Source organism: Rutilus rutilus, assembly GCF_951802725.1.
Source record: "Rutilus rutilus genome assembly, chromosome: 3".
NCBI classification, from domain to species: domain Eukaryota; kingdom Metazoa; phylum Chordata; class Actinopteri; order Cypriniformes; family Leuciscidae; genus Rutilus; species Rutilus rutilus.
In genome coordinates this window covers 35,256,961-35,276,128 of record NC_140211.1, presented here as the reverse complement: position 1 = coordinate 35,276,128, position 19,168 = coordinate 35,256,961, and the positions used below count along the sequence as shown (strand labels likewise).

Here is a 19,168-nt window from a genome sequence, read left to right as displayed (position 1 = left end):
AATTTTCCTCTTTTGGGGCTGTTGGGAGCTGAGGAATGGGCCTGTCTGACCAGAGCCCTTAGAATCGTGCTAATCTTCCCCCGGCACCCCTGGATATGCTATGCTTCTCTGAATACTATTTTAATAAAAAATGTCAACATTTTTATGACACCACAGGACTATTTAAAAAAGTCGCAATGAAACAGAAGCCATGACAGACTGTTTCTTCCATATTGTGATGTGTCTCTGATTATGCAAATGATTATTGAAGAAGAAAAAAAATGCAGGGTGGGGACTTGTATCGGTTGTTGAATAGCTTTTGAGATGAGGGCGTTGCATGCAAAAATGTTGGCAAATGAGCACAAGCTTGCAGTGGCAGGGTTTAACCAGATTAAATTATTGGAGAGTCTGAGAGAGAGAGGTACAACTACCCATGATTGGAGAATTTTTGAGCATTGCCTACAGTGCCTTATGCACAAATTGTTCATTTTAAATGACTTTGTCATTCATTTAAAATATTTAATTTTGAGACCATACTTGTATTTATTTATTTCGGTGTCTTTCAGCTTAAACACATTTTTGTAGGATTTAAATTAAAACCACTCCCACACCCTTCCACAATGCAATAGTTTCATATGTGACTCTTAGTCAGAGTAAATAAATTCTGCAATGTTTGTCATTACTGAGAGGAAGGCTTTAACACTTTAACACACTTTTCACAATTCTTAGCAAATGCATTTAAAGACTATTTGCTAAGTATGAGTCAACTAAGTACATAAAAGTATGAAGCACACACTTTCAAAGGAGAAAAATACTTTCAAGTCGAATCTTTGGATGAAGCAGGATATCACTCTTACTGTTCCTCAGATTATCTGTAGAAAAAAATATGTAAGATAAACAGACAAACCTAGAAACCATAGACATAAACATAGCTCTGCCTAGACTTGCCCAGCTTTATAACCCCCATTTCACTTAACATCCATCAGATTCTGTGCATACATAACACTCTCTCTCACACACACGCACACACACACACACACACACACATAAAAGCAGTCACATGCACAGGCATAAGGTCAGGATCCTACCCTGCAGGTTATCGGTAGTAACAGATTAGCAAGCTTCTACACTTTCTATTTTCAGATGCACAACACTACAGAAGAGTATGGAAAACAGAGAACAACTCCCAGGGATACCCAGTATCATGATGCTATTGCACTGTACACAAAATTATTGAATTGGTCAAGTCTATCTGAGACTGAAGTGAACCACACAGTGGAATATAGTGTGTTATTCACTGCCTGGCCAAAAAGAAAAAAGAAAAAGAGCTGCTTGGATTTAAGTCTATGGTCATTATTGCTGTGATTATTATGTTTCTAGCATGTTATATGTTTGGGAACAGTTCTTCTAACCCTAATTGATGGAGTGTGTAGCTTTTCATTTCTTAAACAACCATGTAGGAAGACATATCATGGCCATATTCCAGGATGACAGTGTCAAGATTCATCAGGCTCAAATAGTAAAAGAATGGTTGGGAGGAAATATGAAGAATCATTTTCACACATGAATTGGCACCTTTGAGTCCAGACCTTAAAGGAACACGCCGACTTTTTGGAACTTTAGCTTATTCACCGTATCCCCCAGAGTTAGATAAGTCCATACATACCCTTTTCATCTCCATGCGTGCCGTAACTCTGTCTGACGCACCCACTTAGTGGAGTAAATCACTCCGCAGAAGTAGCAGTGCTTCACCTTCTGAGAATATAGTTCCCAGTATGTATACGGTTAGAAGATGGCTGTGTCTCATGTGACCTTGTTTTTTGTATACGCTGTGACTACAAATCACAACATGTAAATAGGAAAATGTTGGCGTTATTTTGTCACTTATTGGCAACAGTATGCTAGCTGGAGCCATTTACCTCCAGTCTTTGTGCTAAGCTAGGCTAGCGGTGGGTGCGTCAGACAGAGTTACGGCACGCACGGAGATGAAAAGGGTATGTATGGACTTATCTAACTCTGGGGGATACGGTGAATAAGCTAAAGTGCCAAAAAGTCAGCGTGTTCCTTTAAATTCTTTGAAAGTCATTGGGATGTGCTGGAAACGAGTAGACTTTACAAAGTGCTCGAAATTGTCAATACAAGATCTTGACAAAAAAAAAATGTATGGAACTCTTGATGGAAATAAATGTTGTGATGTTATTTCCATCAAGAGGTCCATAGATTTTTGGTCAAGATCTCTGTAAAGTCTACTCCAGCACTCCAGCTACGTTTATGCAAAATAGATTCAGCAAAATCTGTAAATGAGATCCTAACTATATGATACAATGAAACAGTTATTTGATTGTGTGTGTGATTATTTGCATATGACCATGGCAAAACTGTGTTATACATTAATGCAGACTGCTTGGTTCTTTCTATGGAGACATAGGCCCAGTATCACAGACAGGGCTTAGACGAAGCCAGGATTAGGCCTTAGTTCAATTAGGGCATTTAAGTAGCTTTTATAAACATTACTAGTGTGCATCTTGAGACAAAACAATGGCACTGACATATTTTAATATATGTCGGTGCAAGTTGCTTTCAGTTAAAACAGCTCAAACACAATCTTGACCTGTGATGACCTTTCAACTGTGTGCAGAATCTGGCCTAACATGAGAAAAATTGGCAGAGGTTTCTCATGATCTCTAAGCACAGATGCTATCAAATCCATCTAACCAAGTCAAACAATTAGTAGTGCATGAGAACAGAGGCCTTCTCAGTGATATTTCAGTTTTAAAATCACTAAAAGCTCCATTTAATGACATAAAAAAATGAAATGTGCCTGTCTTGGCTACTATTGTAATGTATACTATTGGATCCTTGATGATGTTGTGATAGATGTAGTGTCGATCTAATGACACTAGGGGTTTCATATGGGAACCCCAAACACCTCTGATACTTCATAAAAGGCAATGGAATTTGCATGCCACTCCGATATATGGGTATAACATGAGGTGGCTTGCATCCACTCATTCCGTGCATTCATTTGTGCTGAGGAGCCGAGACAGTGTCCCGGGCATTTCAGCGGGTAGTTCTGTGACAAGAGGGACACCACGTCTCATTCCCTCCATCGGGGGAACGGAGGTTACAATAGTAACCAAGATGTTTCCCATCCGTCACCGTCACTCACTTCACATAGTGTCGATGTAGTGACACTAGAGGTCCCTATGGAAAATGCCACAACTACTGTAGCTGAAGCAGGTAACAAAGTCTGGCGATGCAGATGTCGGCAAGCTGTTGCGTGCCGGGTAACAAGTGCACTCGCTACATCGTAACCTTCTTAACGTCCCAAGTAAGCCGTGTAGTCGCTTATACCACGCGGGGCCCAAAGTGTGCCAAGAAAATATCCCCCACACCATAACACCACCACCAGCCTGAACCGTTGATACAAGGCAGGATGGATCAATGCTTTCATGTTGTTTACGCCAAATTCTGACCCTACCATCTGAATGTCGCAGCAAAAAAATTCGACTCATCAGACCAGGCAACATTTTTCCAATCTTCTATTGTCCAATTTTGGTGAGTCGTGCAAATTGAAGCCTCAGTTTTCTATTCTTAGTTGACAGAATTGGCACCGGGTGTATCTTCTGCTGTAGCCCATCTGCTTCAAGGTTAGACGTGTGTTCAGAGATGCTCTTCTACAAACCAGTTGCAAAAAGTGTTTATTTTAGTTACTGTTTGAACGGTAGTGTACATATACTGTATATATAAAAAAACTAAGATTTTGATAGATTTGAGAAACCCCTGTTTCATCATAATAGCACCATATATCATTAGTGTGGTTTTAGAAGGTTGCTGGTTTGATTCCTGTAAGGAATGAGCCATGAGCTAAAACCAGTGTGTCCTTAAGGAGGGAACTCAGATTGCTCCAGGGGGTTGTCACTGTAATCTTTGGATAAAACTATCTGCAAAAATGGCTGAAAACAGTAAATGCCACATTGTGTTCCTCAAATTTCATTTAATTAAAAACATTTTGAATAATAAATACAGAGTCCCAATTTAAGAAGACAAGGGCTGCACAAAAGACAAGTGTAAATACATATAAAAAATATGAGCAAAATAGGTTGTGAAACATCTTGAAGAGAGACCAAAGACAAGCTAAGGCCTGCAAACCCAGTGACTGAATTCACATGGAACGCATCCTCTTAATTTTACCATGCAAAAACATATCCTCACCCACACGCAAGGCCATAAACTAGTTGTGAAATCACAAGTGTCACACTTTCTCTCATTGATGAACATATGATTTTTGTGCAATATAATTTCTGCCAGAACAATTCACTGTCAAAGGAAAGAGAAAAGGGCAAATATATAATCTCCACTGTCTATGATCTAAAACATGGAAAATGCTGTACAGACAATTGCTCTACAATATTTGATCTTTATGCAATGTTCTTTTCAATCCAGTTCTTAAAGTTAGCTACCCGTGTGTATATGGTGTACATATTTGGATTACAATCCTGCAGATCATATCCGAAGCTCACTAACCCCAGCAGTTCCCAAGAACGATTAGAATCAGTGTGCTCCAGCCCTAAAGTGAGTTGGGAGTCAGCAGAAGGTGAAAGGATGATCCCTCCAGTTTCAGAAGGGCAGATCATAGATGGGCTGAGTGGATGTTGCCGTCCACATAGCATGTTGTCAGTCATATTTATCGGGACACCGTGTTTGCCATATTGTTTTTCGCACTTCATCACATCAGCTACATCTATCAGTCCGGTCCGGACCGACTCTGAGTCTGTGTGTGTCCTGTGTTGGCCTGACACGGGCCAACCAGTGAGGATGGCCTGCTTTGCAGTGATCTCGCCACCCTGCAGTCGCGGCAGGCAAACAGGGGACACGTACTCACTGATTCGAGCTTTGTCCACCAACTTCAGAATGGCCACGTCGGAGTCTAAGACATCTGGATCGTAGTTTGGATGGATCAAGATCTGAGCAATCTGTGTGGAAACAGATATGATGAAAGACTTGCACTGAAAGAGGCTGGTCGGTTTGAGAAGTAAATAATCCTACAGACTTCTTGGCAAAGCCTAATCATAGATTAGTTTTAATGCGTATATTTAGTCTGCAGTATCCTCTGTATGGCTTTGGGCTTTCCAAGAACTTTCCAAGACACAAAATATGGAAATGCTGTTTGATTTATGGAAAGGTCTCATTCTATTAATGTCAGGAGTTATTTCGGCAATGTTACATGCAATTTATTTAAATGTAACTCACAAATAAGATAAACTAAATAGGGCATGTTTTGAATTGCATTGGTACTGTAATATAGAGTATCTGAGGTTCTAGAGGAACTTCTACAAGCTTGAAGGTTTTTAGTGTAGTCTGAAAGTTCTTACTTGTATGTGCTGTAGTCTCTTGTTCTCTCTGAGGTCGCTGAGGTAACGTTTCCCCATCACTACATTGAGATCATCTGCACTGAGAGCTTCAGTTCGTCCAGGCTCCGCCACACAATGAGCAGCCACCACGACCCAGTGCTGGTTCACCAGAGCCCCGCTGCAGACAAGCTGCCATCTCTGGTTCTTCTTAACCCATTCTTCCTCCTCCCCCTCCCCTTCCCCTTCTTCTTCCTCATCTATGGCAAACGTGTCCCCCCGTCTTTTGGTCCTTGCCATAAGAGGACTAGCATTGTACAGATGGGTATATATGGCAGCATGCCATGGCCAGTGGATCTCTGTTAAATTTTGGGGACTGGCAGGTGGCAATTTACCACATACTGGAAGAGAAGGAGTGCCAGAGTGAGTTCTGGCACTAATTTCTAATCATATCAGATTATTAAGTGAAAACCAGCTTTGGTATAAAAAAAATTAATAAAAAAATAAAGATTAAATATACAAGTTTATTAGTACAATTATATATATATACTATATACTATTAACTATATATATATAACATATTATGAAATATATTTAAAATGAGTGCTATTGAGTGCTGTATTGTCAGCTTACATCTGTCAGGGTTTTTAATACATAGAAAATATTTGTAAATAGGAAATCTGGTTCCAAAACATGCTGTAAATGTGTTAGTGCTTCCCCCACCTGGTGAACAGGAGAAATGACGACCACTCCACTTGCCAGTCTTTAGGCATGTGCGGCGTGCACTACCAGAGGGCTTGTAAAGCGCTGAAACACACTCATATTCTATGCTGGTATACACATGATGGAAAGTTGATGGCAAATCTCCGAAAACAGGAAAAACTTTCCCCAGCAAGTCTGCGTCAGTCCCTCCCTGACTGGATGCAGAGTACAGCTTGTGGACTGGACTTTTTCTACCATTAAAAGGGATAAAATGAGGATCCAGAAGTCTTTAAAAAAACTTTACGAGTTTAATATCACATTGTCACAAAGGAATGAAAAAAAGTCTACCTGGAAGGAGGTTGGTATTTTAAAACCTTCTGTCGCACAAGTTTTGAAACTTTAGGTGCTCTACATGCTGTAAAACAGTGAACAAAATATATTGGTTAGACTTTATTGTAATGTGTCCCTGTTACAGTGTAATTATACATGTAAAGTGCCCCTATTATGCTATTTTTAAAGGCCCCCTGAAATCAAAATGTAAGTTTTTTAGCTTTTAGTATAAATATGTTACCCTTAAGGTTATGAATAAGCTGGTGTGTTCCAAAATAATATAAGCATATAAGATATGAGCATTCAAAACTTACAGTCTATCACTTCCGCTAAAATGGATCATGATTTTCATGACATCACCACGGACTTAAGCTTCTCATCATATCTTCTGTCCAATCAAATGCTCTCTAGAATCTAAAGCGTCCCACCCTTATGCTATAAATACCTGGCCACTGTATTAAAATGGAATATTTGGCACTTTAAGTACTACGTAATAAAATATTTATATTATGAAATGTCATAAAAAGTAATATTAATTAACTACATCTACTTACTATAGAGTTAGGGTATAGGATTAGCGTTTGGTTTAGGGTCAGTTGCATGTAATTATGCATAATGTATAGTTATTACTGTAGTAAATACATGTAACATGTTTGGCCAGGGCACATTAAAAATAAAGTGTAAGATATTTTATAATTGATTTGAAACTCGAAGAAGATACGGTACCTCTGACACAGAGGGGCTGACTGCCGCTCCAGGTCCCGTTCTTCTGGCATGTTCTTTTCGAGTCCCCACTGAGAAAGTACGTATTATTGCAGAAATATTCCATATATTTGATTCTGCCATCAGAGCCTGAAACCTCTGCTGAGTATCCATTATGCACATATGGTGGAGTGGGGCATTCTTTTATGATCACTTCTGTAAATAAAAAATGGCAGTAGAACTCTGAAATCACTGAAATTTGCAAAGATCCGGCAGCCTTTTTTCTACTAACTAAAATATATTTTTAGAGCATTGTATGCATTTAAAATACATATATTTTTCATACATTTTAAAATGCTGAAAGATCTCAATAAGACATTCTGACATTCTATGATCTCAAGTTCAGAGAAGCACGACTCCCAGGCACACGGGCACACCTGACTCTGATGGTAAGCAGCTTTGTCATTCTCAAAGGGTGTAATACCAAAAGCAGTTGTCATAACTACATAAGACTCAGCGTACCCTTTATGCACACAGGAGCACTTCCACTCCAAGTGCCATTGGGAAGACATGCCCGCTGAGATGCTCCCTTGAGCTTGTACGGTTTATAGCAAAGGTACTGAACCGAGCTGAGGATGTCACCTTCCTTGTACTGCGGGAAGAGATCTCCGTGTGCAGGCTTCTGGGGGGTTGCACAGAGAGGTGGTTTTTGCCCTTGTGAAAAGAAATAAAATGTTATGATGCAATATGTAAGCATTAAAAATTAAACAGATTTTTTTGCTGAGATGACTTTTAAAGTAAACTCTACACCACGAAGCCCACTCAGCAAAAACAATAAAAAGCCTCAACGAGGTCTTTAAAATTAGAGAAAACATATAATATGCATGGATATGCCTGCATTTAGGAAATTAGCTGTATGGATATATATCAGGATCTGATAACCAAATTATTATAAATGAATGAACTGCAAATAAAATATGCTCAAATAAAAACAAACAAGTAAATAAAGTGTACAGCTATTTTGTACCTGATACTTCTTGGAATGTGGCAAAAAATCCATCATAGTTATTGTAGCCATCTGACACAAAAAGAATATGCAGAGAGTTTCCAGAGCTTCTGATTGGTGAAGGGCTATCATCCCCACAGTATCTGCCAATCACAGGTGACTTCAGACTGTCCCCATCTCGCACCTCTACATAGTCATATCGACAACTATGGTCAGATTCCAGGCTAATCATTGAGAACCTGCATTGAAAAAAACATACTGTATATATTTGCAATATAATAGTTTCTTCAAACTAATTCAATTGGGAAATGTTTAAACTGCAATTTATGGTAACACTTTATTTTGATGGTCAATGTTGAACATTCTGTTCACTATAAGTAACTTTGCAACTACATGTCAACTAACTCTCATTAGAGTATTAGTAGACTGTCTGGTTAATATCTGATAACACTTTGTTATGATGCTCCCCAACAGACATTCTACTAAGTAACTTTGCAACTACATATCAACTTATCTAACCCAACCCAGTCTACTAATACTCTACTAACACTCTAATGAGAGTTAGTAGACATGTAGGTGCAACGTTACTTAAAGTCAACAGAATGTGTTAAAGGAACCGTCAAAATAAAGTGAAACCCAATTTATTATTCATAAGCTTTGTAGCATTTATAGTAGCTACCTGAGTTCCATCGTTGCTCCTCTGCCAACTTGTAGTGTCCATTCACATTTGGCATTGATTGGATAACTCTCTAAAGTCACATGACCCTGGGGTCTCTGTATAACTTCTCCACATGCTAAAGTTGGCGAATAGAGTGTGTGTCTAAATTTATTGGCATATTTGTGAAAAAATAAAAAGCAATTGAGTTAAAATTAATGATAGATTCTGGAAAGAACCGAAAGACTCACTGAGACAGTCTCCACCAGACCATCCTTGACGGCATGCTGTGCAGTACCTGCCGATGATGTAGAAATTATCCTTGGCCTGCCAGGTGCCATTGTTGCAAGTCTTGCAGTTGTCAAAAATGTTGCAACCTTAGTGGATAGATAGATAGATAGATAGATAGATAGATAGATAGATAGATAGATAGATAGATAGATAGATAGATAGATAGATAGATAGATAGATAGATAGAGGAGAGCATAAATACATTTAAAGAAACTAAACTATGCAGAAACTCATACATTTAAAAATATATATATATTTGACACAGATGTATATGCAATATAAATCCATAAAACTGCTCGAGTTGAAAAAATACACTTGCAGGTTATGTAAAGTTGGAGTTGTGTTCCGTCTTACCCTGGTGTAGGATGCAGGGGTCACACTCATCCAGAACATTTCGACAGCAGGGTACAGCGTAGCCCACTTTTGTTCCCTGAGATGGGCACTTACATGCAATCTTCTCGTACTCACAGCAGGTACGACACATGGCGTTCCACTGTGGGCCGGGACACTTATCCTCCTGCGACCTAAAAACTAAATCAAGCAGACAAGAAGTCAGAAACAGAATGTCTTGCCTGCTTTTCTAGAATTCATGTTGCTGACTTTACGTGAATGGTGCCTTCTTCAAATGAAGTGTTCTTTGTGATAAGTTTCATTTGGCATGTTAGAGGAAAAATAAGTCACCAATTCAGTCAGGTAAAAGTCATTATTCTTAACAATCAGTCAGCAAAAGCAGATGTGAAGGTTTGTGAGGGAATATTGTGCCAGACAAAAATGTAAAAGTTTATGATGCTGTGTAGACAACCAAACTATCTTTAAGGTCTCAACGGTGTCTCCGAGTCATGCTTCTGTCATAGATCTGACTACCAGTCTTGTAATTATAGTTTGTGATATTTCAACACCCATCAAGGGTTTTGCTGTGACCATAATTAAGGTGAGCAACTGTGATAATTGTGCAACAGTGCCAAAATTATAACCTGCTCTAGCAAGATTCCTGTCTGTGTCTTGCTGTCTTTGAGTTTACATAGTCATTTCCTGGTGGATTTATCTCATGTCTGTTTTTCTCATTTGTGAGAAAAGAGATTTATGCATGTTAGGCACATGTACTCAGGTCTACTAAACACTAAATATAACTGACCATTAATTAAACCTCTATATATTTTAAACAATGCGGATAAAGAATATCTAAAATTTGCAAGCAACACAAGGACAACTTGTCATGAATATTTAAACAGATTCAGATATGAAAAAAAGTCAACTGGGACTTAAGGAACGCTTCTCTGATCTTTAAAGCACTCTTTAACTGAAAGTAACCTGCAGACTAACATTAAGTGCTGTTATAAGGATTAAACATGCTGTAATATACACATACTTTCCAGTGGCTGTGGTATTTAAATTGCACAGTGCATTGCAATAACAGTGTTTGTGTCAGAGAAACACATTCATCAAAAGTAAATGTTACAGTCCTTGCAAAACTCTTACCATTTGGCCAAGATGCCCCAGTGCTTAAAAGCTGAAGAAGATAAAGAAGGATAGGGAGCGAAGAGAGGTATCCACACTTAGGGGACATCCATATCCCTGCGCTCACAGCCAGCTGGCCTGTGGGAAAGAGCATTCTTCTGCCAAGACTTCTGTTGTGTCAAATGAGCTCCTGCAACATGAGGCCAGTGATTAGAACCCCCTCAGTCTCTCTGTCTTTCCTCTCCCTCTCTCTCTCTCTCAGACAGTTTCTATCTTCTTTCTGTTATACTATTCTCTCAGTCTCTCCTTCAATTTACAGTCTGTTACAGTTTCACTGCTCAACTGTTGTTGTGACGTAAGGAGTTTGATACAGAGAAAGGGGAAACCTTTAACCCATTATCCTACCAATGTCATGTTTGTCTATTTGCTAGACACAGTTACTAAGTTACTTCTAAATATTCCTCTCAATACTGATCTGGAAATAAACCAAATTGTTGTAGCAGCTTGGAAAAAACTTTGGAATTTCAACTGTAAATAGTTGCTAGAGGAGTCTTAATAATAATTTAGGTAATAATTTATGTACTGTTGAAAAAAAAGTGAAATGTGCAGATATATGTGCAAGGCACATGTTCTGATTATAAAGGCGTCATTTCACTGGCCAAGCAAATGACTGACTCTGAGAACCATTTTTTCCATTCTCTCTCTCTCTCTCTCTCTCTCTCTCTCTCTCTCTCTCTCTCTCTCTCTCTCTCTCTCTCTCTCTCTCTCTCTCTCTCTCTCTCTCTCTCTCTCTCTCTCTCTCACACACACACACTAACCCCTCCCCCATCTGTTTGGAGTATTTATTTTCTTAGACTTAGTTTCAGCCTTCTGCTGCAGATTTTACTTTTGATATAAGAAACAGTGTAATGTTTTGTTTTTTTTAAAGGTTGATTCCAATGTGTGATTGTGTTTGGTAGAACGGTTGAGCAGGACAAACTAAAGAGGAAAACATTTCCCCAGTTTGTTTTGAGCTCCCATGGAAACCGAGTTTCCATGTTGTTAACTGTTCCCAAATACACTCATTCTGTCCGAATGAAGAAAACCCCCAACCCCCCTGCTCGAATGACTGTGATGATTAACATGTGTCACAAGACACACAGCACAAACACATTATAAAACTAAAAAACTGTTTTTTAATTATCCTACTTGTAAACAACAGTTGATCTCACCTATTTATAATTAGAAAAGTATTCTAAAATGATATCAGATCTCAATATCCAGGTTTTTTTTTTTTTTTTTATCACTGCCTGTTTCCACTCTCGCTATACCATACAGTATCAATTCTTACAAATAAAACCCTCCTAAAATCCTTTTCATTCTCCAAACAGTACTCAAATCCAGCTTTGCATGTTTTATGATTGTGTGCATATTGAAAACAAATTCTAAGATGTTATAATGTCCTCAGAATGTCATATTGAAGTAGCGTCAGATCTGATAACAATGAAACTGTTCAACAGCACACAAGTACCATATGCATACAATAAATTTCAAACTCACTAAAAGTATATAATCTTGTTTTGTTATGTTTTTTGAGGGTTTGTCATAGCAATTTTACATGCAACCCAAACATTTAATTTGTTTCAGCTGTGGCAACTATATACAAGCAAAATTCCACAGAAAGGACAGAGTATAAAACATATTTTCAAATAAATATTTCCTTCCGAATTAAATATTTTAGGAATCTTGTTGGTAGTTTTAACGTAATATTTGAACGATTGATTCGATTATCACAAACTTCTTATTTATGTTCAGGGGCAATCCATCAATATCTAAGCAATATTGGATTATATCCTTGTGCAACTGTATAACTTATGATATGTAGACTGTAATCACTTATTGAAAACCAAAATTTGCCTCTGGATGTTTTGAGTTAAGAGTCAACTACCAAATAAGAAACATTTAAGAACCGTTTCTGATGATGGTGTGTTCTACTTAGCATCTCTTGCTCCAGGGCAGTCTGAAGGGGAAAAGGGCCTCTTTCTAAAATATTCATGGACATTCTGGACGAAGTTCTCTAAGATGTGCATTTCCAATGAGAAAGAACATTGAGGGAACACTTTGGTGCTTTGCCACTTTGGCACACACTCTGTGCAGCTCTGCAAAATTTAGTCACTATATTTTAGTGCTGCTCCTTTTTTTTTTTATACCACCTGTTCTTATTTGCATCCACAAAGTAAAAGATTAATGGACCATAAAACCCATTTGAATGGAGTAGAATGGAATATGGAGTGAACTGTCTACATACTGTAGTAGTTTTAATGTATGACAAATTGTTTGTGATGTCCCTCATTCGTAAGCAACTTTGGATAAAAGCATCTGCTAAATAAATAAATGTACACGTCAAATAAATAAATGTACAAGTATAGTTTTTCAGATTAACTGCCAAAATCACCTAAATCTTCTCCCTCTTAGAATTTGCTTTGTTAAATCACAATTATAATACCTGTCTAAGTGATTAATATGGTCCTGCTGGTTATGTTTGAGAATTGTCATGTGATCAAGCAGCCTGGAGCAGACAAACAGTCTAACAAATATTTTATTAAGGTTTATTTTTTTAGTATTGTTGTCCTGAGTTCTTGTCAGTCAGGGCTTTCTTCTGCCCAGTGTTTTCTTCTGTAGTCTAGCTTCAAAACTGGACATTCCAGAGAGGCTTCACTGATCTCAATGAAATCCTGCAGTGCCTCAAAACCAACAATCCTCATTCTACTGGACCTGTCTGATGCCTTTCAAGCTGATGACACACTCAAATCGGTTCTCAAAGACCAGCTCACTGTCTCTGAACCAATATCCTTTCAGACAAATTGGCCAGGATGAAAAACAACACCTGTAAAAGACAGACCCCCTTGTCAATACAACACAACATCTCCGTACAGATACGTAGGCTTGATTGGTTTTCATTGGCAGTGCAGATTTATGATCTTGAGGGCATACACCAAAGCAACAGGGTTTTACAGAATAATTGCGTTTTGTGTATTCGCTGAACAAATATGTTCTTAACATTTACACTAGTAACAGTTCTGTGATTTTGATTTGGTCTGGCTATGTTTCACTATACCAACATCCTATTCTAGACCAACACACTATCACAACATATCCTAGTGGTGCAAAGCTCCAACATCAGTGTGCGCACTTTCATCTGAAGAGTGACAGAATGGTGGCAGGGGGAGGATTTAGGCACAACACCTGCAGCTTTTCATGCTCCATGCCAGACATTTTGAGAACATGAGCTGACCAGCTGTATGTCTGGCAGTGCATTCAAGTAACAAGTCAAAACATAATGTTTTGCTATTACCACATCAAACCAGTTTTAAAGACACCAGCATTGGTCTTTAAATGCTAGAAATATCTTTGTTCAATAATTTGTGTTATTTAAAGGTGCATTCAGTACGTTTTTACATTCAGCTGGCTCTTACTTGTGCCAATACCAGTGTTCTTGAATTTTATACTGACACCTACTGGAATGGATGCATGAAGTTTGTTTACTTACTGCTGCCTCTTCACAACCTTAAGATTTTTTCTTTTGTTACTTTTCAATATACGACACATCTATGTAATTATCATTCTTGGAGTCAATCTCAGCCATTTTGAACATGTTGTTAGTGTGTGCTGGTACATGACTGCCTCTCGCAATCCACTGGTCTGTGTGAGTTCTCTCATTGCTGTGGGTGAGTTGGATGCATTTTGCAGTGTGGCAACTGTGACCATCATGTGTTTATGCTTGGCGCTTAATGTTCCGACATTTATTCCCAATCTGTGGTGTGAGAGCTGCAGATTGTCTCATGACTCTAGCAGGGAATGCTTGTTTGGACATTTTATGTTTCCTTTTAAACTCACTGTGTTTGGACTGGTGGATCGCACACATACCATCACTCTCTAGACTATCCTGTTGACTCAGTAGTAATGTTGTGACTGTTGTATGTACTGTACACTACACTATATACGTTCGTTGTTACATTATCTGATTTTTTCACTGTAAAAAACAGAAAAGGTACAGGTAATTTTCTCCCAGGACATTATCCATGTTTATTGCATTTTCTTTAACTCTAACACACAACACAACGCAATGTATATTTCAATATAAGAAGTAAAACACCGGTAAAAAATCAATATGGAAAACTCCTTCATATTAACACGCGTTGTGATGCACATGGTGCCCTATTTAACGGACTTTTATAGAGTGTTGGTTTGTTTAGATGCATTTTTATGTTTGCCTTGAGCACTAGCTGAGCGCACTATAGAAATTAATCCATTAATGTATAAAAAAATCATATAACTATATAAATTAATCAATTAATAAATTTACAACATGTCCCGCATTCAAATTGGAAAAACCAGGGAAGCAGCCTAAACAAAACATTAAAATCTAATTGTGAACAATAAACCCAAGTACAATAAATACATGCTATCACAACTAAATGTTTTTGTTTTGTAAAGCAAACTGTAAAAGTTGAGTGATTCACTTTACATTATTCACTACAGTCTTGCTTTCTGCTTACTGATCTCTATATATCCACCTTATTTTGCAATGTGGATGTAAGCTATTTTTTTGTGAATGTGCAAGACTTCCATTAGCAGCTATACAGGTAACTAGAAGAATAACTAATTTGCCCTACAAACATGTTTATGATTACGATTAATTAAAATAATATGATAACAAATAACAGTTTGCAATATCAAGCAGCACAACAGACTGTTTTTGTACAGATAAAATACCTTGAAGTGGATGACACCGGAAGCCTCCCACAACATTCAAGTTACAAATGACTCCACCCACTTTTACATTAAAGATGGATAGATTATATCTAATAGCCTATAGATCAGTGTTTCCGCCATGTTTCAAAATTATATGACAAACTTGTGTATCATCTAGAATTCCAAGTTGCCTACAACGACTTTGCTTGGTCATTCATGTGCTTGCAACTCTTAATTAAGATATTTCCAGCTTCCCTTGAAGGGCACATCACTTTTTAAACTACATGTCACTGGTCATTTGAAGTCAATTTGGTGGTAGGCCTACATTTGAGGGCTGCAACCCAATTCATGTAAAATAAAAAAAGCCTATTTTGATGGGTTATGACATGAATCTTCAGCTTAAATGTGAGTGTACAACTGCATCATTCAAATAATATTTCTGAAAAGTGCTGTTCATTTCTTTATATGTGTAAACTTTTGAATTAGCAAAAATCACTGAGTGCACCTTTAAGTAACAACCCGCCAACTAATCACGCCATGTAACGGATATGTCGCTGGAGACCTCTGAAGCTTTACTCCCTGTGTAAACAAATACTGCGGCTAATGTTGAAAGACAAGTCTGTAAATATATCAAATCCGAATAGTTGCCTGTGCATTCACCAGAAAAGTTTAAACATTCTCGTGTAACATTCCATTTTCGTCATTCTCAACCCCCCCTAGAGAAATATGAAACGACATTTGTCAAGTCTCATTATCTGGTCACATGGTTCGCGTCCATTCGATTGTAGCTGTACTGAACACAGAAAGAGTTTGGGAGGAGAGACAGGGAACACCGCTCGGGATAAGAGAATTCATGATGATTATATTTCAACCTTAGGAGACTCATGTTAGAAGATGTCAAGGTAAAGCGAAATGGACTAAAATGCGTTTTGAAATCATGAAAGCCGGCAAGGTGAAATTATGCGCGTCACTTTGTATGTGGCTTGTAATAGTTACCTGGATAGGAAATGTTAAGTTGCATTTTTGGTCCGTTTTTGTCCAACAAGCCACTGAGCGAGGCTCTGGCGTCGTGTTTTCTTTTGCAAACGAGCAGGTAAATGTTTCTAAAAGACACGCGCCATGGAACGCAGGGTTGCGAAACGGTAAAAGTTTTCGTATGCGCTCCCAGTTGGATAACGTGGTCGAGCACCGGGTCTTCTGGAGCGCGTGGCTGGAAGGTCTCTCCACTCGTGTTTTTGACGTGGAGCACGAGAGGAAGTGGAGAGATCAGGTTCGGGACGCTCGGGTGGTTGTGCTGGAAGCGGGCTGCGGCAGACCAACAAACCGTCTCGCGACCTTCGCCGACGGCACGAGAGCATGCGTGCGATACGGCATCGACGCGGATCAAGTGCTGGGCGAAACCCTCTCTTATTATCTGGCTGAACTGCTTGGGATTTCCAACCTTCCGCCCTTGGCGCTTTCCAAACTGAACCTGTCGAGTGAGCAGTGGGCAAGTGTGCGGGAAAATATCGAGGCGTTAGAATGGTCGCCAAATGCCATTGTGTCTCTCACCGAGTTCATCCCAAATGTCACTGGAGTGTTTATTCCATTACCTTTACGGAAACAGCAAGGGGGAGGTCTGCAACTCTCTGCCGAGACTATATCGAACATGACTCTAACATATCTGGTTGAATTAATGCAGTGGAGTGATCTAATCTTATTTGATTATTTAACAGCCAACTTTGATCGAATTGTCAGTCACATTTTCAGTCTCCAATGGGACGCGCGCGTAATGGAGAGGACCACTAATAACCTTCTCAAAACAATCAGTGGACATTTGCTTTTTATTGATAACGAGGCAGGGCTTATTCACGGATACAGAGTGCTTGACCTGTGGGAACGATATCACACACTACTGCTAAGTTCGTCGTGTATATTTCGGAGAAGTACAGTCCGGCGTATATCTGAGATGAAGCGCTCTGGTAAAAGCGCAAAGCTGCTGTGTGAACTGTACCGCGCGAGGGAACCGTTGGCGCGCGAGCTGGGCTCTCTGTCTGAGGAGCACGCGCTTACATTGCAGAACAGGATTGATGTCGTTTACAAACATATTAAGCAGTGCACAGAAATCATGTAGACATTTGGGAGCTCATCTCAAGTTTACACATTGTTGCTGTCTGTACTGTTAACTTCATCATACGTGTCATTCCACTGTACTGTTTTGTAGATTTAATGAATAACGTGACAGAATTGGAGTGCTAGGCTATTGTTGTTTAGTCTATGGCCTCATACATTCTCCCTCTTCTGCTGAAAAAAAACCCCAGGCAAACATCTTAAACCAGTTTAAGCTAGTGTGTTGGTTTCCCAGGCTGCTCTTTTGGTTGGTTTTGGGAGGATTTGGAGCATTTTTCAGCTGATAAGACTGGGAGACCAGCTTTCAAAAACACCGAACACCAGTTTGGCCAGGCAAAGCTGGTTTTAGATGTTTCTTCTTCTTCTTCTTCTTCTTCATGAGGGTCCATTTTGTAAGATTAATAATAATAAAAAGATGAATCTTACTTGCAGTCAAAAAAGTAATCAAATAATTATTTTCTCTTCATTTTCCTTTTAGCCTGTGTGATATGTTAGCTGTGAGCTCTTGACGGGGTTTTGATGATTAGGGGAAACTGGGGAAGTGTATAGCAATATTTTTTTGGCACTGTCTTAAATTAGCATGTGTCCTGTACATTGGGGGGAAAAAAACGTTCCTAAATTGTGTAAATGAATGTCAGACAAATCACATTAGTCTGGTGAGTTGCAACACAAAGAAAGTGCACACAATTAAAAATGTTCAATACATTTTATTTCTTTTAGTGAACAAATTGTGTTCCCTTTTCGAGGGAAATCAATGCCGTGTCCCCAACGTCTCATTCCCTTCTCATGGAACCATGGTTACAGTCGTAACCTAGACGTTTTTTCATTAATGTCAGTCTTCGCTTCGTCTTGTGTGCAGAATTTGTAGGTCCATTAGAAGTAAATTTCAGTGTTATATCCCCATCTGGTCAGCCAGACAGAATGATTTATGACTGCCCACTGCTGCTTATGAATGCTGGGACAGTATGTTATTCTACTATTTGACTGATCTGCAGGATTGATGTGCTTTATGAACCCCTCCCCGCAAAACAATAACATGCATTATTTTCCTAGTTTAGAATGATACTTTATTTAGTTTATTTGCCCACATTTTTAGTGGCAGAATAGCATCAGCAAAAAAAAAAAACCCAAAAAACCCCATAAAAATATTTCCTCCCGGCATCTAATATTTTTATTCATATATTTTTAAATCTGTCAACTGTGTTCAGTTTCATCCCATAAATCAGATGTGACAGAGGCAGGGTGAACTGTCACTAAATATTAAAGTAAAATCTTAAGAGCACACTTTCATGATAGCATGACTTGGGATTCTCGTCAAAAGGTGCAACAATTCTAATTTAAATGAGAAGAAATAGCATTTTGTGGGAATTGAGAGAGGGGTTTGAATGAAACAAAGATGGTATCTGACAGTACAGGGGGCTCCATTCCTGCATTTCCCCATAGACTCAGTCCTTTCATGGCTGTGTTGTGTTGAGAGGGATTCGGTTTCAAAGACATTTGCAGCTTTCATCAACATCATGCATAGCCTCTTTAGGCTATTTTATCTTGACTGCTTTGGGATCAGGAACACTTAACAACAAAGTCAGCCTTTTAAATACTTTTTTTGTGTCACATATCTTTTAAATATTTCATGTTGGTATGACTTGGAGTCATATACTGTAGCTTATATACAGTTGGAGGAACACAGAAGTGGTTAAAGGCACACTATGCAAGATTTGTACCTTAATATAACAGCTTCGAAATCATTTAGATGGTAAACGAACTCGTAGTTTGCTGTTGGCAAAACCAGCAATGCAGGTTTGAGAGGTGGCGCCCCGACAAATCTCGTGAGAATCACGACTTGCTTTACGG

The 19,168-nt window shown here is 38.7% G+C and overlaps 2 protein-coding genes across 2 annotated transcripts; one reads left to right on the top strand and one right to left on the bottom strand.

The window, feature by feature from the left end:
• Positions 1–3,873: 3,873 nt before the first annotated feature.
• Positions 3,874–16,282, bottom strand: pamr1a (peptidase domain containing associated with muscle regeneration 1a). Its single transcript, XM_084405362.1, has 12 exons — positions 16,205–16,282; positions 10,496–10,664; positions 9,371–9,547; positions 8,977–9,102; positions 8,750–8,864; positions 8,092–8,309; positions 7,587–7,778; positions 7,089–7,280; positions 6,381–6,447; positions 6,054–6,283; positions 5,355–5,731; positions 3,874–4,955 (listed from the first exon to the last, which is right to left on the bottom strand). Exons 2-12 carry the CDS (start codon positions 10,626–10,628, stop codon positions 4,401–4,403), a joined length of 2,382 nt encoding a protein of 793 aa, XP_084261488.1. The 5' UTR covers positions 10,629–10,664; positions 16,205–16,282; the 3' UTR covers positions 3,874–4,400.
• Positions 16,034–17,774, top strand: fjx1 (four-jointed box kinase 1). Its single transcript, XM_084405363.1, has one exon. It carries the CDS (start codon positions 16,131–16,133, stop codon positions 17,319–17,321), a length of 1,191 nt encoding a protein of 396 aa, XP_084261489.1. The 5' UTR covers positions 16,034–16,130; the 3' UTR covers positions 17,322–17,774.
• Positions 17,775–19,168: the final 1,394 nt, after the last annotated feature.